Here is a 27,648-nt window from a genome sequence, read left to right as displayed (position 1 = left end):
AAGGGCTTTAAAGGTGAGCACCAACACTTTGAATTGTGTCCAGAAACGTACTGGGAGCCAATGTAGGTCTTTCAGGACCGGTGTTATGTGGTCTCGGCAGCTACTCCCAGTCACCAGTCTAGCTGCCGCACTCTGGATTAGTTGTAGTTTCCAGGTCACCTTCAAAGGTAGCTCCACATAGCATGTGTTGCAGTAGCCCAAGCGAGTCCTCAACACCAGCCTGCCCACTGTCACCCAAGAACAGCACTTCTGTCTTGTCAGGATTCAGCCTCAATCAGTTACCTGCCATCCATCCTACAACCGCCTCCAGACACTCACACAGGACCTTCACTGATTTCACTGGTTCCTGTTTAAAAGAGAGTTAGAGCAGGGTATCATCCACATACTGATGAACACCTAGCCCAAACCCCCTGATGATCTCTCCCAGCAGCTTCATGTAGATGTTAAAAAGCATGGGGGAGAGGATGGAACCCTGAGGCACCCCACAAGTGAGAGCCCAGTGGTCTGAACACTAATTCCCCACCACCACTTTCTGAACACGGCCCAGGAGGAAGGAGTGGAACCACTGTATAACCCTCAGCTCCCAGCTCCTCTAGACGGTCCAGAAGGATGTCGCGCTCAATGGTATCAAAGGCCACTGAGAGCTCCAGCAGAACCAGGAAACAGCTTTCACCTTTGTCCCTAACTTCCTTAGGGCCCTGGACCACAATATGAGGCCTGATTCTCGATTCGAAGGGATCCAAATGGTCCCCATCCTCCAGACATGCCTGGAGTTGCTCAGCAACCACCTGCTCAATCACATGAATTTCTTCATGGGAAGCTAGATGCCTCTTGGAAGAGAAGCTGTTTCCACATTTCTAATATGCTTCATGCCCTGTACAGTGGTACCTCAGGTTACAGACGCTTCAGGTTACAGACTCCGCTAACCCAGAAATAATACCTCGGGTTAAGAACTTTGATTCAGGGTGAGAACAGAAATCGCGAGGCAGCAGCGGGAGGCCCCATTAGCTAAAGTGGTGCTTCTCGTTAAGAACAGTTTCAGGTTAAGAATCGACCTTCAGAACGAATTCTTAACCTGAGGTGCCACTGTATGAGTTCTTTGATGGTGGATGAGACCTGCCCTCCTTCTGAAACTCTTCCCACATTCCAAGCACTGATAGGGTTTCTCCCCTGTATGAATTCTTTGGTGGGAAGCAAGATTGTGGCTGTGACTGAAGTTCTTTCCACATTCCAAGCAGTGCTAGGGTTTCTCTCCTGTATGAATTCTTTGATGAGAAGTGAGATACCCACTGTGACGAAAGCTCTTCCCACATTCCAAGCAGTGATAGGGTTTCTCTCCTGTATGAATTCTTTGATGGGAAGTAAGAGTGCTGCTATTACTGAAGCTCTTTCCACATTCGAAGCACTGATAGGGTTTCTCCCCTGTATGAATTCTTTGATGGGAAGTGAGAGTGCTGCTTTTACTGAAGTTCTTTCCACATTCCAAGCAATGATAGCGCCTTTCCCCTGTATGAATTCTGAGATGGGAAGTGAGATGGGTGCTGTGACTGAAGCTCTTCCCACATTCAAAGCACTGATAGGGTTTCTTCCCTGTATGAATTCTTTGATGGGACATGAAATTGCTGCTCTGACTGAAGCTCTTTCCACATTCGAAGCACTGATAGGATTTCTCCCCTGTATGAATTCTGAGATGGGAAGTGAGATTGCTGCTCTGACTGAAGCTCTTTCCACATTCCAAGCACTGATAGGATTTCTCCCCTGTATGAATTCTGAGATGGGAAGTGAGATTGCTGCTCTGACTGAAGCTCTTTCCACATTCCAAGCACTGATAGGGTTTCTCCCCTGTATGAATTCTGTGATGGGTAGTGAGACTGTCCTTCCGACTGAAGCTCTTTCCACATTCCAAGCAATGATAGGGTTTCTCCCCTGTATGAATTCTGAGATGGGAAGTGAGATTGCTGCTCTGACTGAAGCTCTTTCCACATTCAAAGCACTGATAGGATTTCTTCCCTGTATGAATTCTTTGATGGGACATGAGACTGCTGCTGTGATTGAAGCTCTTTCCACATTCAAAGCACTGATAGGGTTTCTCCCCTGTATGAATTCTGTGATGGGTAGTGAGACTGTCCTTCCGACTGAAGCTCTTCCCACATTCTGAGCACTGATAGCCTTTCTTCTCACTGTGAGTTCTTTGATGGGAACGGGAACTCTCACTGGAGCTTTCTCCATACTCCCAATTTTGATATGGCTTCTCCACTGTGTGGATTTTGTCATGGTCTCCCCCATTCTGCATTTCCAATTCATCACCACCTACAAAAAAGACAGAAACTAATTAGATCCTCAGGAAGAAATGGAGCCCTCAGTTATTAAACAATGCTAATGAACACTTGTGAAAGAGGAAGAAGAGAAGGTGTGAGGTCTTTCTACAGAGGTCATGGCCTTTGTCGACCAGCATTCACAGACGTATTTTTGAGAACCAGAGGTTCAGAACGTCTGGCTCTTTTCTCGGACGGATTTTTGTTGCCACAATCATGAAATCCACTCCAACTCTAACATTGGTCTTCTCTTTAAAAAAACAGGCAGAGGCTAAAACAGAAACCCAAACCTGACAGAAATTACCTTAACTCCCCTAACAACTCTGTGTGTGAATGTTGCCTCCAAGTTTCTATGGAAAGGGTGACTGTCACTCCAGAAGGCCGTTTTTTCAGTTAGGTCTGGTCTCAACAGTCGAGTGAGAGAGAGATTTTCTGTGAGAGCACCTGCTACCTGTTTTATGCTGCTATGTGCCTCACAAAAAGGCTGTAAAGTCTCATATAGATAGAAGCACCTGTAATTCCCTCTTCATACCTAATGTAGCAGTATTATTTGATGTTGAATTATTTTGGTTTTTTGAGTGTAGCTTATTGTCTTGAATAACGAATGGGATAAATGTAAAAATAGTCTAAATCAATAAAGAATATATATAGATATAGATACATTAGATATAAGTACATGTAAACGTGTTTTAGTATACCAAGTAATGTAATGTGTTCTGTATAAACTCTAAACAGAGAATCTTGTGGAGTCTTTTCCAGGAGAAAAAAGCTACGTTTTTCAAGGGTCAAACAACCCAGGGCAACCTCCACACATATAAATACCACAGAAAATGGGTTTGGGGCCCATAAAATCCAGAAAACCACGAATATTCCAGAAAGACAGGTGCAGAGTTGTAAAGTGACACGTTTTACCTCAGAAACTGACTTTAACATTTTGACCACTTTGCCAGTGTACTCTTAATTATTCTCTCAGAAACAATTTTTAAAGGCAGATTGAAAAGGAGAAAGTAATTTTTAGGATGCATAGAGGAAAATTTACACAGTGGAATAGGAGAATGAGAACAGTGTTATACAGATTTGAAGTGATACAATGTATTGAGGCAGATGTCTTACTGCCAGAGAAATTTTTCACAATTTAGAGAAAGTTTATAAATTTAGAAGATGTCATCGCAATTTAATAAGAAACTTTTTTGGTCTAAAAAATGAAGAAAAGAAAGACTGCCAGAGTCATGTGACAAAATTTTAACTATCATTGAAAAGTTAAAGCTGGCAGAATATTCTATGTCTGAAGAACAGAAAGGGAGCTATATTCTAGGATCGCTTGGGGGGGGGGGATTTGACGTTTTCATATCCACTTTTAACACTCTGAATTAACAGAGGAAGACATTGAAGTTACTGGGCAGTTCAGAGAAACCTGGTCATTGTTTAAAAAGGCATGACTAGACAAAGAACATTCACAGTTGATCTCCTCCTCTTCAGGGTTCATGGTGGGGATGTTAGAATCCCAGGTGCTGTTGGTCTCCATCCAAATAGTGGAGGTTCATCACATAGAGGTATGTATGGAATATCAAAACTGATCTTATGATCCAATGGGGAGCTTTACCAAGAGGGTCCATGATCCCACGATTCTCCTCCGTGACTTCTTTATGCAGAGTTCGTTGCTTCTACTGCTGTGTGATGGAGCAGTAAGTTTTTTGACATTGGTAGGGCATTCAGGTCACGGCACCGGTATTAGACATTATGAGCTGCCAATACATCATGGTGGCCGGGGAGCTGTGATGTATTCCTAGCTCAAATTGCCTGCAGATAACAAAGGCGCAGGTAGGCAGGCAGGCAGGAAGGTGGTGAAGCCTACAAAGGTGCTCACCTTCTCAATCTCCACCCGCCTGCCTGCCTCCCCCCATCCCCAGGCTGAGCAAGCCCCAATTCCTCTCTGGCTCCATCCCTCCATGTCCCCATCTCCCCTCCCCTGGAACTCACCAGATCTCTCTGAGAGCCCTAGAGAGGAACGCTCAGAGGCTGTGAGGAGGGATGTAGGAGACAACCTGACCAGGTCAACCGTCCATCTTCCCCCTTCCATCCTCGCTAGCTTTGCAGGATCCATCTCTTTCATCCTTCCTGAGGAGTCAAGGAGCCAAAACAAGCTGCAGGGTCCTGGGAGAGAGGAAGAAGCAAATGGAGCCTCAGAGGCCCTGCAGGGAAGAAGAAGAGAAGAAGAAGAGTTTGGATTTGATATCCCTAAGGAGTCTCAAAGTGGCTAACATTCTCCTTGCCTTCCTCCCCCACAACAAACACTCTGTGAGGTGAGGGGGGCTGAGAGACTTCAGAGAAGTGTGACTGGCCCAAGGTCGCCCAGCAGCTGCATGTGGAGGAGCGGGGAATCGAACCCGGTTCACCAGATTACGAGTCTACCGCTCTTAACCAATACACCACACTGGCTCTCACTGGATTCTCCTGCCCCTGGAAAAGCACAAATGGGGCAGCCCCTTCCCAACAGAAACCCCATTTATAAACATTTCCAGTGGTTCCAATTTCTTCTGTTTACTCCTCTCCCCACTTCGTAAGGCCGGCATGGTCTGCACAGTAGAGACCTGAGAATAGATCCCATTGAACTCAGTGGGGCTTATGGATAGAACTTGGTGCAAAAACCAGTCACCATCTTGTCCCCAAGCCTGAAGACTGCAACGCCAGGCATGCTTATCTATGGTATCATAAGGCAAAAGTTCATAAAAGTTTTCATAGTCATAATAAGAAACTCTATTCTTAAAGTTTGGGGGGGGGGGAATATAAAGATTTATTTTAACAGAAAACAGCATGGTTCCCCATTAGAAGCATTATCTTTGAAAAAAGTAAATATGAGGTTAAATTGGCCGACATATAAAGAGCTGTTAACAGAAATTGACAACCAGTTAAAATTAAAGGACTTTGAAGAAGTAAGAGAAAATGTAATAGACTGGTTACAATATTTACAACTAAATGAAACTTTAAAAAATCCTAAAAAGAAACGATTTAGTTATCAAGTGTCAAGATTGCAGAGAGAAATAGTAGAAAGTAGTACAAAACTGCTGTCAAAAATGAACAATCTGCTTTTGGAATGGGACACTAAAGAGGACCAGGTTAAATGCGTTATGATAAAACTGGCGAAGGATGTGGGACATAATAAATTAATGACGGACAGGGAAAGGCTTTGGAAGTTAGATTTGGAAGTTAGGCCGCTGAGACCACATAACACCGGTCTTGAAAGACCTACACTGGCTCCCAGCATGTTTCCAAGCACAATTCAAAGTGTTGGTGCTGAGCTTTAAAGCCCTAAACAGCCTTGGCCAAGTATACCCGAAGGAGAGTCTCCACCCCCATCGTTCAGCCCAGACACTGAGATCCAGTGTCGAAGGCCTTCTGGCGGTTCCCTCCCTGCGAGAAGCCAAGTTACAGGGAACCAGGCAGAGGGCCTTCTTGGTAGTGGCACCTGCCCTGTGGAACGCCCTCCCACCAGATGTCAAAGAGAAAAACTACTACCAGACTTTGAGAAGACATCTGAAGGCAGCCCTGTTTAGCGAAGCTTTTAATGTTTAATAGATTATTGTATTTTAATATTCTGTTGGAAGCCGCCCAGAGTGGATGGGGAAACCCAGCCAGATGGGCGGGGTATAAATAATAAATTATTATTATAGATTTGAAATTTTCTGCATGTACTTTACTGAAGGAGAACTACATAAAAATTATGTACAGGTGGTATTTGTCCCCGGTTAAATTTGCAAAAATGCACTTCTCACTCGCTGGATCAACACCTTGTTGTGGTGAGTGGGCTTGCACGTTCCTATGACCCTTGTGAGCGAAGCCATCGGGAATCTTGTAATCCCAACAGGATCGCCCTAGTACTTTACTAATAATAGTGGAAGTGATGCAGAGAGTGACTCTTCTGAATATTTATACCACTGACCTTATTTTGCTGAACCCAAAGGCATCCGTAGTTTTGGTAGGGGATCTCAATGCCAGATTGGGCCCTAATCATCATGCCCTTTATGCACAGCACAAATGGTCTCCTCCCAACCGGGAAGCCAGTGGATTCCTCCTCACCCGTTCTTCAAAGGATCAGAAATCAAACTTCGCAGGCATCTGCTTGGCTCAAACAGCATTCAGGATAAACCTCTACGTCTTAAATGGTGCCCTTGAAAGTGACTATCCCGACCTCTCTGGCTCCAGAAGGAGAGCTATAGACCAGGGGTCAACAACCTTTTTCAGCCATGGGCCGGTCCACCATCCCTCAGACCATGTGGTGGGCCGGACTATATTTTGAAGAGAGAAAGAAAAATGAACAAATTCCTATGCCCCACAAATAACCCAGAGATTCATTTTAAATAAAAGGACATACAGTGATACCTCGGGTTACATACACTTCAGGTTACATATGCTTCAGGATACAGACTCCGCTAACCCAGAAATAGTACCTCAGGTTAAGAACTTTGCTTCAGGATGAGAACAGAAATCATGCTCCGGCAGCACGGCAGCAGCGGGAGGCCCCATTATTATTATTAGCTAATGAGGTCCTTCAGGTTAAGAACAGTTTCAGGTTAAGAACGGAACTCCGGAACAAATTAAGTACTTAACCTGAGGTACCACTGTATTCTACTCATGGAAAAACCACGCAGATTCCTGGACCGTCCGCGGGCCGGATTTAGAAGGCGATTGGGCCGCATCCAGCCCCCGGGCCTCAGTTTGCCTAGCCCTGCTCCTGACAATGTACTCCAAACCTGCCTGGTGTTTTTACATGAGCAGAATGTGTGCTTTTATTGAAAATGCATATCTGGGTTATTTGTGGGGCATAGTTCCCTAGACCAGATATAGTTTGCTATATAGTTTGGTATGCAAAGTACGTCCTGGAGGCTGACATCAGTATAAATGACCAAACTGATTAAAGAACGACAAAAGCTGAGCTACGTTAGAAAAGCGATCCAATAATAAGCGATCTGGCTCTCATCGCCCGGCTAAAAATGTAGCAGTTTCTGCTGTCTCCTTGATCTGCCAGGAGAAAAGACACAGTAGCGATGCTGGCCAAGAGGAAGAACACCCTTCCTCCTCCTCCTCCTCCTCCTCCTCCTCCTCAACTCTTGATCGAGACTCCAGGGCTCTCTCTGCAGGCTCCCCCCTCCAAGACCCCTCCCCACGGGGCCAAGCAAGAAGAGCGGGGCAGAGCCCTGGCCCCCCGCCCCCTCCCTGGCTTGGCTTGGGGGAAGGTCTGCCCCCCCCCCCCCGATCTGGCCAGCCCCCCAGGCATCCTCCCCCGCAGCCCCTTCTCCCCATTGCACCCGGAGGGAGAGGGAGGCGAGACTCACCCCCAGGCAGCTCTGGCAAGAGAGAGAGGGAGGCGGAAGCAGCCCCTCCGCTTGCAGGCGGGAATGGCGAGGGAGGGGCTTTTGCTGGGAGGACCTTGCCCCCCCCACGCCTCCACTTCCTGTCTAGAAACACAGCTCTGTGCCTTTTAACCCTTGGCAAGCCGAGCACAAGCCGAGCAAGGCAGGCAGCAGCCCAGGAGGAGCCGCTAACCCAGAAATATTACCACCTGTTAAGAACTTTGCTTCAGGATGAGAACAGAAATCGCCTGGTGGTACGATGGCAGCAATGACAAACCTAGACAGCCTCTTTAAAAGCAGAGACATCACCTTGCCAACAAAGCTCCGTATAGTTAAGCCTATGGTTTTCCCAGTAGTGATGTATGGAAGTGAGAGCTGGACCCTAAAGAAGGCTGATCGCCGAAGAATTGATGCTTTTGAATTCTGGTGCTGGAGGAGACTGTTGAGAGTCCCATGGACTGCAAGAAGTTAAACCTCTCCATTCTGAAGGAAATCAGCCCTGAGGGCTCACTGGAAGGACAGATCCTGAAGTTGAGGCTCCGATACTTTGGCCACCTCATGAAAAGAGAAGACACCTTGGAAAAGACCCTGATGTTGGGAAAGATGGAGGGCACAAGGAGAAGGGGACAACAGGGGATGAGATGGTTGGACAGTGTTCTCGAAGCTACCAGCATGAGTTTGACCAAACTGCGGGAGACAATGGAAGACAGAAGGGCCTGGCATGCTCTGGTCCATGGGGTCAAGAAGAGTCCTAAACAACTAAACAACAACAACACGGTGGCGGCAGCAGTGGGAGGAGAAGAAGAAGAAGAGTTTGGGTTTGATATCCCGCTTTATCACTACCCTAAGGAGTCTCAAAGCTGCTAACATTCTCCTTTCCCTTCCTCCCCCACAACAAACACTCTGTGAGGTGAGCGGGGCTGAGAAACTTCAGAGAAGTGTGACTAGCCCAAGGTCACCCAGCAGCTGCATGTGGAGGAGCGGAGACGCGAACCTGGTTCACCAGAGTACAAGTCTATCGCTCTTAACCACTACATCACACTGGCTCCATTAGTGGTGTCTCAGGTTAAGAACAGTTTCAGGTGAAGAACGGACCTCCGGAACGAATTAAGTTCTTAACCCGAGGTCCCACTGTATATGCAACCTGAGCATATGTAGCAGGGCTTCACTGCATTAATACTCCATGGAGCATTGGCACTGCATTAGTCACTGCTTTGAATCCAGTACAGAGCATGTATGTCTTTGTGTTTCCAGCTTCCAACCTGCTTCCAAGTCCACCCACTCAGACAACTCTGGCTTTTGTTCTCCTGCCTAGCGGCTAGGTGGAGGCAGGGAGGCCCACTCATATGTTCTATGGCACAGGGCAACTTCTATGTCCTCTATGGCTGTTTGTGAACAGAAATAACCTAACCACTGGAGCCCATGCATTGGAAAACTTGGAGCTGGACTCCTGCAATGCACTCTTTCTGGGGCTGCCCTTGGGTCTGGTGCAGAATCTCTAGTTGGTGCCAAATGATGTGGCCAGATTGTTCTTGCGAGCTTTTGGTCAAGAACATCTGGCACCACAGCCCCCCATTTGGAGGAACTATCTACTTAATACTATTTTCTGCTTCCTGAAACTTCCATTCCTGATCCACCAGAGGACCTTTTCTCTTATTCCATGGCTACTAAGCTTATTCATTACAACTGTAAACTCCCCCTGATGTCACCGGGGGTATTGCCATGGCCCTAGCCACCAGCAAGGGCGTCGGACAGGATCCACGACTGCCAGATTCCTTTACCGGAATACCCACAAAGTGGAGAGGTAGGCGATGGCCACACCCTGCCTTCCAATACACAAACATATTCCAATGCCTAACCGCCAATACCCAAAAAGTTGTGAAGATTTGCTACGAGGTAGGCGAAAAACCAAGTGGCCGGTGCCAATCTGCCATTTGGATAAAAATTCCTACCAGGCCCATTGGGCAACCAAGGCGACCAACCACAGGTCCATAGCAAGGTCAAGAAGCAAGCTATGGTGGTGGGTGATCTGACGAAAACCAGCAGCGCAATGAAAGATGGCCCAGAATGCAGCCCCCGTGCAAACGGCGAGTTGCCTGTACATAAGTTGTGTTGTATTGCAGAAATAAAGTTCTGTTTGGTGGGGATGACTGCGCTCTGCGTGGGGCTACCTTTGAAGGTGACCCGGAAACTGCAATTAATCCAGAATGTGGCAGCTAGACTGGTGACTGGGAGTGCCTGCCGGGACCACATAACACCTGTCCTGAGAAATCTTAAGTTGTGCTGTATTGCAGAAATAAAGTTCTGTTTGGTGGGGATGACTGCAAATGCTTGGAGTTATTTGTAAACCTCAGAGAATGCGCAAGGAGACAAAGCTAAGAGACAAATCTTTTGGGATAATTCAGATGGTGCGGAAGGTTCAGTTAGTGGAGAATGTGTCTGGTAAGGGGGAAGATGGCCTTGGGGATGCGGAGATCCAAGCATGTCAGTCTGATCTCAGGACTGCAATACCTCAAGGACAGCCTCTTCCCATATAAACCTACTGGGACCCTGAGATCATCTTCTGAGGCCCTCCTTCGTGTGCCTCCTCCTTGAGAGGTCCGTAGGGCAGCAACACGAGAACGGGGCCTTCTCTGCAGTGGCTCCCTGTCTGTGGAATGCTCTTGCCAGGGAAGTTTGCCTGGCGCCTTCATTATACACCTTTAGGCACCGGGCAAAAACCTTCCTCTTTAACCAGGCCTTTGGTTGACCTGATTGACATCCTATACCCTTTTAAAATGTGGCTCCTTTCGGGGGGTGGGTGTTATTGGGTTGTTGTTTTTATTCTGGTTATATATGTTGTGATCTTTTCTGTGAACTCCCCTGAAACCTCTATGTATACAACAGTATATAAACTCAATAAATAAAAAATAATAAGAATAAGAATCCCCTTATAAAGGGAATGGGAGACCAGGGAGAAGAGACGGTGAAGGAAGATTGGAGGAAATTCAAAGACTACTTACAGAAACATTATAAGATAATGAAAGTTTGATGACATCAGATTGATGGTGAATGGTTATTAGTAAAAAAGTGAATAGAAAAAGATCCAACTTTTTCAGATATAAGGAAATGCAATTATTATGCATTAAGACTATTAGAAAATTAAAATATGATAGAGGGAAAGAATTTGCAGACAGAATATATGATTTGGAATACAGAGAAGGGAGGTCTGGGGAAGTCGGAGAAATAAGTTAAAGCAATATAAGGAGACAAAAATTGTTTTTAATATTTTTATTTTTATTTTTTGTATTTTATTGTTTTGTGTCTGTGTGCTGTAGTGTTTTTTTGTTGTTGTGATGTTGTTTGCTTATTGTTGTTTTGTGTTTATTGTAAAATCCAATAAAATAGTATTTTTTTAAAAAAAGAATCTCCTTGTAAAGGGAATGGGTTTCATGAGTTCACAGTGTTCAGATGTAGGTACTCTATGTAGAGCGTGTATATATTTGCATACATCCTAAATTAATATATTGGTCCTGACCCCAGCGAAGGTGCACTGCTATTTAAAATCCAAGCTGACCTTTCCACCCTATGCTGGCCCATGTCAAAACAGGGCAGCTGCTTCTCTGTGTTCTTGCAAACATGTTTTCCCCAGCTCTGCATCTGCTCCTCAAGCCACAGAGAGACTCGAGAAGGTTGCCAGGGCGATGCTTCCCCGCCTCATAAATATTCTTATTTTTCCCAGGGATTTCTCCAGGGATTTCTCCAGAGATTCATAATTTATCGCACTGAGTCTGAAAAGTTTGGTGCATAAAATATCCCCTGTCTTGTCAATTCCCTAAACAGCTGCAGACGGTGAGAGGGATAGAGCAAAAAGCCTACATCACAAATGAAAAGTGGCTGTGCTCCTCCTTCTTTCCCTCGCGCTTTTAGGACACCCCAAACGGGCTAGTTTTAAATGTCACCACAAACATATTTTTGAGGGTGGCAGGTTGTGCACAACCATCTCATCCGCCTGCAATCCCAAGGGATGTGTTAGAGCCCCCCAACCTTCCAGGTGGCCCCTGAAATCCTATTTTGGTTTAAGAGAGGGATGAACCTAATATTGTTTCCAGGGTGGGTTGCTTGAACCCCCTATGTGAATTTCCTGTTGTTCTTGATCACAAGGAATGGGTTTCAAGTCCCCCTGACCTATGTGGCCCCTTCAGTCCCCATTTTGGATTAAGGGCCCAATGAACCTGAATGTTTTGCTCGGGATGGGCTGTGAGCACTCAACACAACCAACTCATCAATTCTTTTAATAGTTTTTATTTGATTTTACAAGTATAAGATTATAACAATACAACCATACATATCTATATTTATAAAGATCTCTCCAAATCTTTGGACTTTTCACCTTCCCCTCCATGGGTTTTCAACTGCATACTGTTCAATAGTCCATATTTTACATCACTCCATTTTCTCCATAGCAATTGCTACATTACAAGTGTTATTGCAATCCTGCTAATCTTTTCATCTGCTTACAGTGGTCATCAACTCATCAGTTCTGATCAGGAGGAATGGGTTTTGATTTCCCCCGATCTTCCACATGCTGCATGAAACTCCCCCCCCCCTTTTTTTAAAGTTAAGGGCCCAATGGAGCTAACCATTTTTGTGGGTTTCATGCTCTCTATAAGCGTGGTCTGTTGCATGTCCCCACAACCATCTATGGGTCCCAGAAACACAAGGGTCCTGAACACAAGCACCATAAAGTTCCCGCACCACTTTGATTGCGCTACGCACCCTGATTGCTTCTTGGTGTCTGCAGTACGGATGGCTCAAGCCTCCCGTGATTCTCCAATAGAGTTTTAGGAAGTTCCAGGCAGCTGTAAAAGTTCTAAACAGTTCCATAAAGTTTTAAAAAGTGCTAATACTTATGAGTAGTAATTTTACAGATACAGTGATTCCAACTTTACATTTCGGGGTGAGCTTTTTTCACAACTGAGAATTAGTCTCCTTTTCAGTTTGTTTGTTTGTTTTTGAATTCAAAAAGTTATAACTCTAGTGCATACTCTATTTTTCTTGGTTATATGCAGCAACAAGGGCAGCTCCCACTCTTCTTCCTGGCTAGCCCTCCCTTCCCTGTTTTGCTCTCGTTTCACCTAACAGCAGCAAAGGCCATTTTCTTTGCTTTCCGGTCCACCTAAGCAACAGTTGCCCAGGCTGCCCAGAACTGCCTTGTCCTTCACTCTTTTATCTACCCCCCTCCCCAAGCAACAAGCCTTCACCCTTTCCTTTCCTCCTCTTCCTCCTCCTCCTCTATTTCATTGTCATTCACTTTCCCACAACATTCCCACCGCTGGAGAGACCTGTCAAGAGTAAGCATGGCCCAATGGTACCAAATGGTATGGGAAACAGCCTACTAGAAAAATTAACCAATAAATTGAAACTGACATGGGGACATATTAAATAATAATGTTGATTACCCGCCCTCACTGTAAGGTCCCTGCATGGCTCACAACATTTTAAAATACAACATTGAAAGGTGCGCTTTTTTAATTATACAATTAGGGGGAAATGATAACAAATTTTAATTCTAATAAAAATAATGTTGAAATCTTAGTCTGCTTCAACAGAAGTATAGTGTCCAGATCAAGGGACGTAATATTCCCACTCTATTCTGCCTTGGTCAGACCACACCTGGAATACGGTGTCCAGTTCTGGGCACTATAAATTAAGGAAGATATTGATGAGTTGGCAGGTATGGGGTGGAGGGTGACCAAGATGACCAAGGGCCAGGGAGGAATGGGGGAGACCCCCTCTCCATCCTGACCCTCCCAGGGAGGAGGAAGAGGAAGAAAGTATAAAGGGAAGTCACAGTTCAGAGGCAGATGAGGGGGGAAGTTGGGAAATCATGGGAGAGCCAGAGCAACATCTGGCTGACACGTGATTAGAAAGCATTCTAGACCCACCATCTTCCAGAACCCAGCGAGCCTTAAAAGTAGGAGAGCAAAGAGCTCAAAGACAGAGGCACTTAGTGGCACCTGTAGAGGAGGTGATGATGATGAGTGAGGAAGTGGGAGAGAAAGGGATGGAGATTCACTTGGAAAAATAACAGGAGTGACAGTGGACATCCTTGGTAATGTGAATTCCCTGTGATCTATGTGATCTATATCTTCCAAAGTATTAACAAATTTTCAGCCAGATCAAAATTTCATAACTACTTCCATTAAGTTGGTTGGTTCTACATGATCAAATGAGGGTAATGATTTTTTAAACTGAAACATTATTTTTCAAGAACATCACTTCTCTACCTTCTTGAAAAATAATATTTTAAGAATCAGATGCTATCCCTAGTTTTTGCTGTCAGGTGCTCCTTTGCATTCAGATCAGGTCTCAACAAAATAATGTAGCATTTGGGAATGAAGATGCAGCCCAGGAGCCCAGCACTGGAGGCCAAGATGGAGAAAACCTGAACGGCTACCATGGATTTCCCCTTGGTGCTCAGGTAGGTGGGCACAAAGGACACCCAAACACTGCAGAAGACCAGCATGCTGAAGGTGATCAGCTTGGCTTCATTGAAGGCCCCAGGCAGCTTCCTGGCTAGGAAAGCCACCGTGAAGCAGATGGCCGCCAAGAAGCCCATGTAGCCAAGGGCAACATAGAACATGGCCACAGACCCTTCGTTGCATTGCAGGATGATCTCCCCAGGCCGGGAGTGCATGTCAGAGTCTGGGAATGGTGGCGAGATCCCCAGCCAGATCATGCAGATGACAACTTGGACACAGGAACAGGAAATGACAATGGAGTTGGCCAGACTCTTCCCCAGCCATCTCCTCACTGAGTTCCCTGGCTTGGTGGCCAGGAAGGCCAGAACCACAGTGATGGTTTTTGCCAACACAGAAGAAGCAGCAATAGAGAAGATGATGCTGAAGGCCGTTTGTCGGAGAAGGCAGGTCCCTTTCCTTGGCCTCCCAATGAACAGGAAGGAGGACAAAAAGGAAAGCAGGAGGGAGACCAGGAGGATGTAGGAGAGGTCCCGGTTGTTGGCTTTGACTATGGGAGTTTCGTTGTATTTAATAAAGATTCCTAAAACAAAGCTTGTGGCTAAGGACCCCAGTAGGGCAAGGGAAAGTAGGACAACCCCCAGAGATTCTTCATGGGCTAGGAAGGTGATATGCTTGAACACACATTGATCTCGGTTCTTGTTTGGGTGCTGATTTTCTGGGCATTTTTTGCAATGGTCTGCATCTGCAAGAGAGAGAGAGAGAGAGAGAGAGAGAGAGAGAGAGAGAGAGAGAGAGAGAAAGAGTAATGTCTACTACTCTGGAATCAGCCAAGCCCTGAGCAGTATCTAGCATCTGGGGAGGGATTCAGTTGTAGACCAAGTCAGTCTGGGACAGCCACAGATCACTACAGGTATTTAATTAGCTCTACCCCAAAGAAATTTGGAACAGATTCCAGGGCTGGAGATCCCCAGCTTGGCCTCTGGCAGTTTTGGCTGCTTGGAGCCCCCTATACCAGGGCCAAAAGGAGGACCAGGGGTCTGTGCAGAAGTCTAATATCTACCCTAGGTCCATAACAACCTCCCTCCTTAAGGACCCCGGGACAGTTAAGTCTAGTCAATGGCAACTATGGGGTGCAGTGTTCATCTCGCTTCAGACCGAGGGAGCTGGTGTTTGTCCACAGACAGCTTACTGGGTCATGTGGCCAGCATGACTAAACCGCTTCTGGTGCAAAGGGACACCATGACGAATGCCAGAGCGCCATGACGAATGCCAGAGCGCACGGAAACACCATTTACCTTCCCGCTGCAGTGACACCTATCCATCTACTTGCACTGGTGTGCTTTCAAACTGCTAGGATGGAAGAAGCTGAGACAGAGAAACGGGACCTCAGCCCGTCACGTGGTTTCGAACTGCTGACCTTCAGCAAGACCAAGAGGCTCCGTGGTTTAGACCTCCCTCCTTCACATTTAACCAAAGGTATTTTTTGGAGTAAGCATGAATACTAGGGCTAAGAAGTGGGAAATGGGTGGGCAGCCATTTAGTGATTGACATGTTTATATCCTCCTTTCCCAATCAGCTTAATATATTTATATATACGATGATGATGATACATTTTAGAACAATATCATTAACTATAATCATAAAAAGAGATTGATGATGATGATGATTTGAATCACCCAGTTCCCTCCCACACATGAAGCATACCAGCCTTGTCCTGCCCAGAAATGGTTTTGAGAGATTCCTGACTGAACCCTTCTCTCTTCCCCAAGGCCAGCCTTTCCCTTGGAGTCACCCACCTTCCTGAGCGGAGATGGTCCCTTCTGCACAGGGAAGACATTCATAACAGCAAAGAGGCTTCCCTTCCTGAATCACCTTGACGGATCCAGGGCGACAGCTTTCCACACACCTGGAAGTAGGAAGGGTCTAGGCACAAAGACAAAGAGCGTCAATGAGAATTGTTCTTTGAGGCATAGTATCTGCTGTAGCATCTAGACTATAGCTTGAAACTAAGCATTTCCCATCACTGCCCATTACATGAATTATTCATGATTAAATTCAGAAAAAAACAAAGGACCTCCATTAAATAAAGTTCTGTATATGGGCCATTCACTACTGATAGAAATTCATGTAACAACCGAAAAGCAAGGAACCCCCCTTTCCCCATACACACAGTTTAGCAGGAAGCCTCCTTTGGCACCCAGCTGAGCAGAGGAGCTGTAGGAACTATCTGGAACAACAGCCCAGTGCTGGAGTTGACAGGCAACTGAGGGCAGCAGCCCACAGAACAGGGGGCACTTATTAGAGCTCATAGAAAAGACAGCAAAATGACAGGCATGATTCCCACTCCCCGTCACCTGATTGAGCCACTTGGGCCACACAATGGCCTCCTGGTCGATGGAGCACTTCAGGTCTGGGGATCCCTGTCTGTCGATACTCCCAAACTTCACTCTGAGGACGGATTTATTGGGGAACACCACCCAGTTCACAATGTCCAAGTCGGCTGCCAGCTCCCCGTTCTCATCCAAATACACTCTGTCCATGGAAGAATTGTAGAACTGGGTGTTTCCTAGGAAAGGGTGGAGCTGGAACAGAAGCAAAGATGAGAGCATTTAGAATAAAGGGAAGCATAGGCCCCTGTTTTGCTAGCCCAGAAATGGAAAGTCAGCGAGGTCCCAGCTAAAGAGGATTGGCAGCTTAAGTGGACAGAATATGCAGAAATTGGAGATTTAACATGCAGAATAAGAGAGCAAGAAGAACATACATCGAAAGAAGAGTGGAAAGCATTTATTGAATATAGGGAAAATAACTGTATGCAACTGAAAATGGTGGCAGCATTAAGATAAACTCAACCACATAAATAATGTTTGATGGATGTAAAAGTAGAAAACTGATTTGAATGGTTATAGCAAAATATAAGGGATGTATAAATGAACCATGGAAAGAGAAGAAGGGAAGTCATCGGATATTTCAGAGTTTGTAAAATGTTTATTTGGAATTGTTAGATTGAAAATTTAATAAAAATTATCTAATAATAATAATAATAATAATAATGGAAGCATACTGACAATCCACTTCCCCTTTGCTTAGGGCTGGTTGCAGACTCAAATAGTCATGGAGGGATCTTGTCACTTTTGGTTCATACTGTTTTCTCTCTCACACACCGCAATCTTAAATTCAGTTCTCCACATCTCTGAAGCATTTTTTAAATAATAATAATAGAAACTCTTCCGAATTCTTCAGCGTTTCTGTGTGATTTTCTCCTAGTAAGCATGTTTTTGAAGGATGCTGCCCCCTTGGATTGTTTCAGAAAGAGTGAATTAGGTTCGCTTTTCCTTTCAAGGCAAGCTGAATGAAATCTCCAATATGGGCTTCAGCAGGGAAAGGGACGAGCTTGGTGGAGGGAGCAGAGAGCCAGAGCAGAGTCAAGCGGGTGTCAAAGGAATAGAGACTAGAGACAGCCTGATCAATGTCATCTCCCCTGCCAAAAATAATTCCAACTTGCGGGGAAAGGAGAATTGGGCACATGATGGGAGCAGTTGCTTGGGGGGCTGTGCAATGAGGCAAGAATAAGAATAGCAAACAGAGATGAAAAATGTATATGTATTAAGGAAGGTTTAAAATGGAAAATGGGTAATGTGTTTTGCAAACTTTGGGATTTTTCCATAGTAGTTTTTTTTCCTAAAGGGCTCTGGGCTCTTGCTGAGATTAAGATTAACTAACTGGTTTAACATGTGAGTGTTGTAACCTTAGATCATGTGATGAAGGTATTGGATTGCAATATCTCCTTTTTGAAGGGAGTTGCCTTTTTGTCTTTGGCTCCAAAACTCAATAGAGTTTTGTAAAGGAAGCTCTCCAGAAGATAAAGCAAACAGCCTGGAGGCTGGAAGGCAGGAGAAAGAGAAAGATGGAGAGAGAGAGAGAGAGAGAGAGAGAGAGAGAGAGAGAGAGAGAGAGAAAGTAATATCTAAATGAATGCTTCCAGTTCTTATGCTTCCAATCATTTCAAACTGCACAATATTCAATATCTGCAACACTACAATCGATTGTCATGCTCAGTTGAGATGTCTATGAAGGGAAAGAAAATACCTGCCATGGTTGTAGCCTTTGAAGTCCCATTCTCTCAGTTCCCCTCTGCTTAGATTTAGATGAATATGCAGCATTTAAGGCACGAGCCACGGCTTGCACAGTGTTGTAGATCCTGTAGCTGTCTAGAGAGAGGATTCTTTCCAGATCTTCTTGGGGAAGCCTCTCCAGTTTCTCTCTCTCTCTGCATCTTGTCCGGCCTTTCACTGAGAATGCATGCTTTGAATAGGAACAATTAAAAGCATCCTCCCAAAACTTCTTAATACCAAAGAAAAAGGGTGGAAAATCACCGTATTTTGCCTCTTTACTTGTCTCAGTGAAGAAGGAAAATATACCATGGATGTATTGGAAAGATATCAAATTATACATCAGTTCCAGGGCGACATCCCACAAAACTGTTGTGATGAAGATTTTCCCAACAATGGATTTCATCCCTATGTCAAAAAACTGTTGTATAATGAGTAGTCCATCTAAGAAATAAGTCATTTCCCCGTAGTAAACAAATACATGCACTTGCCTCCACTTGTCGAATGGAAGACGAGGAATGTCTACTCCATTTGTATTCAGTCCTTGGATGCTTTGTGAGATGACAACACAGACACCGCTCTTGATGAGCACGGGTGTCAAGCTCTTCAGGAACCTCTCTCCATTGTCGGTGTCTGGTGCAAGGAGGCCAATCAACGTCCATCGGAAGTGCTGGAGCAGCTTGACAATCCCTGGGTACAGGGCTTCTTCTTTGGGGACCATCCGGTAGAAAAAAGGGAAATGCCTCTTATCATTCAGAACATGAGAGACAAAAGCATAAGTGACCTGGGAAGAGAAGGAAGATTTGGATCTTGTTTGATTTCAGATCAAAGCCTAAATATTTCTAAGCCCAACATGAGATTGGGAAGGTCTTAGGAAGGAGGAAGGTCTATTGCAAGGACCCTTTGGTGGGAACAGTGATTTCCTTGAAGGTTGTGGCAGCCGTAAAGAAGGCAAATTTGATGCTAGGGATCAACAGGAGGGTAGTTGAAAACAAGACTGCCAATATCATAATGCTATTATACCTCTCTCCATTCCTACCTGTGGGATTTTATAGATGCCCAACACATTTGAAATCTGGATGGAGTTTTGAGAGTCGGACCCTTCGAGAACAGCCAGTAAGTTAGTCTGTTTACCACAGCTGTAGTTTGGAAAGCTCAGCTGCCCAATTGACAGCATGTCTAGCAAAGCATCATAGGTCACCCTTCCATCAAAAAAGTTCTCATGGATGCTGTAGCCCAGGGTGATGTTGGGTAACAGCTTTTGATTCTGGTTGATCGCTTGAATGGCATACAAGAAGGAGAGGAGCTGCCAGTACTTTGTGGATCCTTTCCTGGGGGGAGAAATTATATACATGCCAGTACTTTTCAAGTGATATTTCTGTTCTACCTCTAATATTCAGCTCTACCTCTTTCAAATCAGAACCAGTGAAGGCAGTGAAGGTCCTGTGTGAGTGTCTGGAGGCGGATGGAGGTTGGATGGCGGCTAACAGATTGAGGCTGAATCCTGACAAGACAGAAGTACTGTTTTGGGGGGACAGGAGGCAGGCAGGTGTGGAGGACTCCCTGGTCCTGAATGGGGTAACTGTGTCCCTGGAGGACCAGGTGCGCAGCCTGGGAGTCATTTTGGACTCACAGCTGTCCATGGAGGCGCAGGTCAATTCTGAGTCCAGGGCAGCTGTCTACCAGCTCCACCTGGTATGCAGGCTGAGACCCTACCTGCCCACAAACTGTCTCGCCAGAGTGGTGCACGCACTAGTTATCTCTCGCTTGGATTACTGCAATGCGCTCTATGTGGGACTACCTTTAAAGGTGACCCGGAAACTACAACTAATCTAGAATGCGGCAGCTAGACTGGTGACTGGGAGTGGCCGCCGAGACCACATAATACCAATCTTGAAAGATCTACATTGGTTCTCAGTACGTTTACAAGCTTTTGGAATGGGACACTAAAGAGGACCAGGTAAATTGCGTTACGATAAAATGGGCAAAGGATGTGGGACATAATATATTCAAAGTGTTGGTGCTGACGTTTAAGCCCTAAACGGCCTCGGGCCAGTATACCTGAAAGAGCGTCTCCACCTCCATCGTTCTGCTCGGACCCTGAGGTCCAGCGCCATGGGCCGTCTGGCGGTTCCCTCACGCCAAGAAGCCAAGTTACAGGGAACCAGGTAGAGGGCCTTCTCGGTAGTGGCACCCGCCCTGTGGAACACCCTCCCACCAGATGCCAAAGAGAAGAACAACTAGCGGACATTTAGAAGACATCAGAAGGCAGCCCTGTTTAGGGAAGCTTTTAATGTTTAACAGATCACTGTATTTTAATATTTTGTTGGAAGTTGCCCAGAGTGGCTGGGGAAAGCCAGCCAGATGGGTGGGGCATAAAATTATTATTATTATTATTATTATTATTATTATTATTATTATTAGGGATCTAAGAAAGTGATTAAAAGATCCAGAAAGCACTATCATAATTCTTCTTTGAGAAAGTAGATATTTCCCCCCTTTATATTAAACCTAAGGCAAAAAGACACCCTTCTCCTACCATCATTTTTCAGAAGAATCCTGCAGAATCAGCAAAGGCTCATCTGTTCCAGAATTCTCAAGGCGGCCAACCAGATGCACATGCAAAACTGAGAAGCACAAGAACTCTTCCCCTACTTGAGATTCTCAGTTACTGGTACCAAGAGGCATAGTACCTGTGACAGTGAATGGAGAACATAGCCATTGTGACTGGTAGCCGCTGAGAGCCTAATCACCCCCAAATTTATCTGCCACTGGGATCTTCTTATGTTCTTAAAGGCAGGTACCAGATCATGATAAAGCCCCCAGAAAGTAACTGGAGATGAGTTGGATCTCATGGAAATGGTAGCAAGTGGAACACCAGGAACTCCATCCCCACAAAACGTCTTACCAATAAAAGCTGGTGGAAGGACATTGGCTAAAGATATGAGGATGAAACATAATGTTTGTGGCAGAGAGGACCCCACTGATGAGGTGGTCTCCTGGCCTGAAATAATTAGGTGAATCTATCTCATCCCTTTCCAAAGACAAGAGGCATTTTGTCTTCAGTTTCCCACAGTCCCCATAAGGCAGTAGAAGCAGCAGAATGAGGACCATCTTTTTTCCTCCCAGGAACGAGCACCTCCTTTATGACTGCTCCCTTACAAAGAATTAGAAGCCTTTTGTTGTGGTCCTTGCAAGATGCAGTAACTTTCTTCTTACTAACGGAGCTCTGCAGAGGGGTCACATCTGAAGTGGAGAGAAGTCAAGCCAACCTCATTCTGGTGCAGTTATCATCTGTCCTAAATCTCAGCCCCCCCAAGTTTTGGGTGGCTCAGGAGGCATATATCTGCCAGACCTTTCTGCCTCAGATCCATAACATCACGTTTAGTGGACTCAAATGTGATCTTTGGAAGCAAAAAAACAACACACACTATCATTTTGATAATTATATGGAGAAAAAGTACCACTTCTGCAAGTTCCTAAACACTTTATGCAGCTCCACCTGCAACTGCAGGGCTGAAGAAAAACATGTTTGTGAAAACTCCAACATCTGCCTCCAAACTGTGAGATGCAAATGCCAAAGATTGGTGAAAAGTACCAAGATTAAGAGTTAGAAGTTCCCTGAACTATCATACGTGAGCCCTGGCAGAATCCCACCCCCCACCCCCAGCACTGATGCTAACACAGGATAGGGCTATTCTGATGAATTTGAGAGGTGAACAAGGGAACTGAAATTTCACGTAAAGACAGAGGCGATTCAGCAGATTTTTTTGTAGGTTTTTGTTTTTGTTCTTGTTTTTATTATATACTTTTTGGTCTTAACCTATATTTTTATGCTGTGAACCACACTGAGAACATTGGGTGAAGGACAGTGTAGAAATTTAATAAAGAAACAGACAAATCAACACTTGGACTTCCAAAAAAAGCTTCCAACAAGGTGCCTCCTGGGTAAGCTTAGTAGTCATGGAATAAGAGAAGAGGTCCTCTGGTGAATCAGGAATGGAAGTTGCAGGAAGCAGAAAATAGGTTTAAGTGGATAGTCCTTCAAATGGGCGAGGTGTGTGGTGCCAGATGTTCTTGACCAAAATCTCGCAAGAACAATCTGGCCACATCTTTTGGCACCAACTAGAGATTCTGCACCAGACCCAAGGGCGGCCCCAGAAAGAGTGCATTACAGTAGTCCCGCTCCAAGTTTTCCATTGCTCCAGTGGTCAGGCTATTCCTGTTCACAAACAGCCATAGAGGACACGTGGGTCTCTAGTGACAAAGGTGTATCCAAGAGTACCCCCAAACTATGCACTTGCTCCTTTAGAAGTGGGAATCACCCAAAGAGCCTACAAATTGTTTCTTAAGTTCCTGTGTTCCTGTCACTCCCTAAGTGATGAAAAACCAGACAAGACAACAGCATAACATTGGGTCCAAATGAGCCACAATTCTATTGATTACAGATGTGAATGGTTTGGCACTGGCATTGCGTATAGCCATTTATTCCACCCCAGTCCATCTACTGGGGGTGCATCTAAGGGTAATCCACACCTGCCCCCCTCATGACTTACATCAAGTAGGGGTAATCACTGAAGGGTCCCTGTTGTAGGAGTGCTATGGCCCTAGCCCCCACCTGGGCATCCGGACAGAAGCAACTCCTCACAGATCCCTTTAACAGGATACACTTAACCAAGAAGGGGTGGACAGAGGCTGTAACCTCCCCTCCAGCCAAGACTAAGGCTTCCCCAATGCCTAACGTCACAAAGTTCTGAGGATTGCTATGAGGAAGGCGAAAATCAAATGGCCAGGGCCAAGTTGCCAAATGGAAAAATTCCTGCCAGGTGTTAGATTTCTGTTTATGCCGCTGTGCAGTTTTTGGAGTCACAAGACTCTGTTTACATTCCAGACTGTTGGAAGTCTCACGGGAGATGGGAGACGGATGTTGTTATTACTCGTTTCCTGTTTCTTTGTTCCAATTGTTTCTCTGCCTTCACAGAGAGCAGATGCATATTCTTTTCTGTCCTGCGTAGCGAGAAATAAATCGTAGCAATGTAGCTCATATATTTCTCGTCCTTCTGCTGATGTTTGTATACTCTGCGGAATGGGAACGTGCTTAGAGCCTCATCAAAGGTTTAGGTCTTTAATCACTATCAGAGTAGATGACGAAGAATGTCCGAGGAGGAGTAGCTCGGTTGTGCAGAGTTCCGACACCAGGCCCCAAATATGGCAGCTGACAATGTTCATAGGAAGGTCTTAGTATGGAAATAAGACATATGAAAAAGGGGGCGGAGGGTGGGAGATCCAATGACAAACGTCCGCAATTTGGTGCCCTGCTGGGGAGGGTTGCAGCCTGCCTGCGGATTGACCAATTGTGCCAGGATTAGGTGCAGGCATTCCGCAGGGGGTGAGCCCAACTGGCCAATAGGCATTGCTTAGCCCCGCTCCCTGGGGGGATAACTGGGAATAACTCCTCCCCAGTTTGTTGTTGGATCAGTAGATCACAGTGCCATCCATGTCCCTAGAGCTGTGTTTTATCGGCATACTGGTGGCCCCTTGCTCCAAAACTCCTCATGACCACACCCCATGACTTCATATAGATTTTAAATAGTGTATAGATCTTAAATAGCACTGGGGAGAGAAGAGTACCTTGCAGCACCCCATAGCACATCAAAAAAATGTTTAAAAGGGCAACCCAAATGATCTCAACATGTCAGGGAATAGTCTAAAGACGACGACTGGGGAATGCATTCTATGGCAGACCAGTTTCCTGTCCGATGGAGAGATGGAGGGGAAAAGTCACACACACACCCTTTTTCACAGCGTGTTTAGAAGTAGAGAGAGAGACAGAAGCTGAACAGCTGAGGGAGGAGTTGCCCAGGTATGAGATAATGACAAGGGAACCCGAAAGGAGGGGGCAGCTAGTTGAGATATCACCTGAGAGTGTGGGGAACCCCCCTCACCACAGACTCGGAGGATTGAACATATCAGAGAGCAAAGAAGTCAGGGGGGGGGGAGGAACTTCCCATTGGGACCTAAAATGCTACGGAAGTCGGAAGGAGGATTTAGAGCAACCAACTGCCCCCCTTGCGGAGAGCTGTGTATTTCTGCTTGCAACATGATGCTGTAATAAAAAGACTATAAATAGATTAACTGCTTGTTAATTCTTATCTGTGATGTTACCAAAGGGAGAAAACTCTCCATGCCTGACACATCACTGTACCCCCTTCCTTTTCTTCTCATGAAAACTCAAGGGATTTGTCCAAAGTTCTACTTTGGGTCCACTAAAATGGACCCCATTTTTGAGAGGAATGTCAGGTGACATCCTGCTTCTGATTCAGTCAATGAATCAGTCAACCAAAAAAAAATAAAAAAAAATCTCCACCTGATTCAAGGCTTCTCCAGAGACCCTGCTGATTCAGCATTCATCCTGATTTACTTGATTATGTGGTGCTCTTTGATAATGATGATGATAATAATAATAAAATAATAATAATAAATTTTATTTATACCCCGCCCTCCCCAGCCAAGGCCGGGCTCAGGGCAGCTAACAAGCAATAATAAAAACAAGTTGAATGAATACAACTTAAAAACAAGATTAAAATACGACATTAAAACATTAAAAAGGCAGCCTCATCATAGGAGGAGATGGGAAAAGAAAGAGGAGGAGGAAATCAAAATGACTCCAAGCCAAAGGCCAGGCAGAACAACTCTGTCTTACACGCCCTGTGGAAAGAAATCAGACCCTGCAGGGCCCTGGTCTCACCAGGCCGGAGCCAGTGTTGAAAAAGCCCTGGCTCTGGTTGAGGCTAATCTAACTTCCTTAGGGCCCAGGACCTCTAGGGTGTTGCTATTTATGGACCTTAAGTTCCTCCGTGGGGCATACCAGGAGAGGCAGTCCCGTAGGTACGAGGGTCCTAGGCCGTGAAGGGCTATAAAGCTCAAAACCAGCACCTTAAATCTGACCCTGTACTCCACCGGGAGCCAGTGCAGCTGGAAAAGCACTGGGTGAATATGCTCCCATGGCAGAGACCCCGTGAGGAGCCTCACTGAAGCATTCTGCACCCACTGGAGTTTCAGGAACAGCTTCAAGGGCAGCCCTGAGTAGAGCGAATTACAATAGTCAAGCCTGGAGGTGGCCATTGCATGGATCACTGTGGCCAGGTCGGGGAGGGAAAGGTAAGGGACCAACTGCTTGATGCAGTGAAGGTGGGGAAATGTGTTGGGTTGAAATAAACAACAGACGAGTGACAAGTGTCATACGGGAGGCATCTCTCGAGCATGTCTGAGAGTCCCTTTTATTGAATATTACAGCATTGCCACGTATGTGCTTGTTGCTGATTGGTTAACAGAAAGACAAAGCAAGGGTTGCATATAGGCTGCATATAGGCATTAATCATCAATAGGTTAAAGGTTGGGAAAGGAACACAGAGTTAGACAGGTATGAAAACCTCCTTGTTAAACTGTTACTATTGATTGATATTCCCATTCATAGATGTGGTCAACCATGCATTAAGAACAGGTAACCAAACATTCTAGGGTGGGTGAGCACGGAATGCTTCAGCTCAGCATGTGCAGAAGCAAAACTTCCCATCAAAAATGGAACATTTGTTGTGATTTGTGGGCAGGGAGATTATAAACAGTGAATATTCATTGGAATATCCACCCAGATTTGAATAAGAGGGGTTCACATGCCTTCCTCCTAATCATTTAATCATTCTACACTTTTCTGTGCATTTTTGTGTAGCTTTCAAAATTGCAAACCATTTTTCAAAGGGGCCTTTCTTGCACTATAATTGCAGGAAAACAAAGTTCTGCCATGTGCTGGAATCCCTCCTGCAAAATACTGACTGTCTGGAGGCACACTCTGATTTCATAGGTTCCAGTTGCCCCCATATGCCAGGACCATGAACTTAGGTGCTTATCAGTTGAGGTGCAGCAGCAGCTGATGCTTAAGTCCTGACTGAAAATGAGTCTGCTGCAATTGAGAATGTTATGATTGTGCAAAGTGGTATTTAAAAATCCAAACCTACAAGGGGGTAAATAATGCAGCCGACTGTAAACACAGCTGAAACGCAATCTCATGAAATGTTCATGATGGTGAAAGTTGTGGTCAGTTTCACTATGGTGTCAGTCCACTTTCAGTGAGGCTGATGGGCCTTTCCTCTCTCCTACAGGTTGCTAATGGAAGTAGTTAAGCATCTCAGGGTGGACTCATTTTATTTTCTGTGCTGGAAACAGCTGAGAGTTTAGATACAGCAAGAATTAGAAATGTTGTTTTCATTCAATGTAGGGCACTTTTTCATTCCAGTGGCTATCATGGGAAATTCTGGAATGTCCTGTCCTTCCTGGCTGCCTCAGGTTAGAAATACTACCTCGGGTTAAGAACTTTGCTTCAGGGTGAGAACAGAAATCACGAGGCAGCAGCTGGAGGCCCCATTAACTAAAGTGGTGCTTCAGGTTAAGAACTGTTTCAGGTTAAGAATGGACCTCCAGAACGAATTAAGTTCTTAACCTAAGGTACCGCTGAAAACTCAAGAATTACCAACAGTAAAAGAATGGCAGATGAAGATGATGGATTTTATGGAGCTAGCTGTCCGCGACCAGAAGGAGGAGGAACACCACGAAGAATGGAATAAATTTAATGATTATTTAGCTAAATTTGTTAAGCTAAAATAACTGGAAATAGCGTCCAGATACTTAATGGGCTTAGGATTGTGTTTATGTTAACTGATAAAATAATATGTTTAATACATCAAGGAGAAGATTTAAAGATGTTAATGTTTAATTTCAAGGGTATTAAAATTGGGATTTGGAAAACCGTTATAAGGATATGCAATGAAATTAAACTAAGGGGAAACGAGGCAGTCGTTTTACAAAGTAAATAGCTGTTATTTTCAATAAGGTTATGATTTATGTTTGTTATGTTTTGTTTGTTTTATGTTTTTGTTTGTCGTTGATATTGTAAAAACTAATAAAATTTTTGAAAGAAAAAAAAGTTTCAGGTTAAGAATTGACCTCCAGAACTAATTAAGTTCTTAACCTAAGGTACCACTGTATGAGTTCTTTCATGGCGGGTGAGACCTGCCCTATTTCTGAAGCTCTTCCCACATTCCAAGCAGTGATAGGGTTTCTCTCCTGTATGAATTCTTTGATGAGAAGTGAGATCCCCACTCTGACAAAAGCTCTTCCCACATTCAAAGCACTGATAGGGCTTCTCTCCAGTATGAATTCTTTGATGGGAAGTGAGAGTGCTCCTCTGACTGAAGCTCTTCCCACATTCCAAGCAGTGATAGGGTTTCTCTCCTGTATGAATTCTGTGATGAGAAGTGAGATGGGTGCTCTGACTGAAGCTCTTTCCACATTCCAAGCACTGATAGGGTTTCTCTTCTTTATGAATTCTTTGATGGGGAGCGAGACAGCTGGT

General features: G+C 45.1%; 2 protein-coding genes and 1 long non-coding RNA gene across 7 annotated transcripts in view; 1 reads left to right on the top strand and 2 right to left on the bottom strand.

The window, feature by feature from the left end:
* Positions 1 to 850: 850 nt before the first annotated feature.
* LOC310671172 lies at positions 851 to 27,301 on the top strand. The gene is made up of 3 exons (XR_014507858.1): positions 851 to 945; positions 26,621 to 26,741; positions 27,270 to 27,301. It is a non-coding gene; the product is annotated as an uncharacterized lncRNA (long non-coding RNA).
* Positions 945 to 27,648, bottom strand: part of LOC310670646 (uncharacterized protein) — a 306,280-nt gene continuing 279,576 nt past the window's right edge. For 3 of the 5 annotated variants that reach the window (XM_083426272.1, XM_083426274.1, XM_083426273.1), the window contains exons 2-3: positions 4,296 to 4,469; positions 945 to 2,310 (exon numbers count right to left, since the gene is read on the bottom strand). In XM_083426272.1, the coding sequence (XP_083282398.1) occupies positions 1,241 to 2,310; positions 4,296 to 4,469 (1,244 nt within the window). In that variant the 3' untranslated portion in view covers positions 945 to 1,240. Of the gene's footprint in view, positions 2,311 to 3,918; positions 4,027 to 4,295; positions 4,470 to 27,648 lie in introns of those variants that run through there. The other 2 variants (XM_083426275.1, XM_083426276.1) reach the window with 2 other exon arrangements.
* On the bottom strand, positions 13,962 to 16,962 carry LOC310672778 (vomeronasal type-2 receptor 26-like; the record flags this gene model as incomplete). The annotated part of the gene is made up of 3 exons (XM_083430429.1): positions 16,485 to 16,962; positions 15,927 to 16,053; positions 13,962 to 14,872 (listed from the first exon to the last, which is right to left on the bottom strand). Exons 1-3 carry the CDS (start codon positions 16,737 to 16,739, stop codon positions 13,962 to 13,964), a joined length of 1,293 nt encoding a protein of 430 aa, XP_083286555.1. The 5' UTR covers positions 16,740 to 16,962.

Source organism: Podarcis tiliguerta (genome assembly GCF_965153285.1).
Source record: "Podarcis tiliguerta genome assembly, chromosome: 2".
Classification (NCBI taxonomy): domain Eukaryota; kingdom Metazoa; phylum Chordata; class Lepidosauria; order Squamata; family Lacertidae; genus Podarcis; species Podarcis tiliguerta.
The sequence above is the reverse complement of the archived record's forward strand: the minus strand, read 5'-3'. Positions and strand labels throughout refer to the sequence as shown.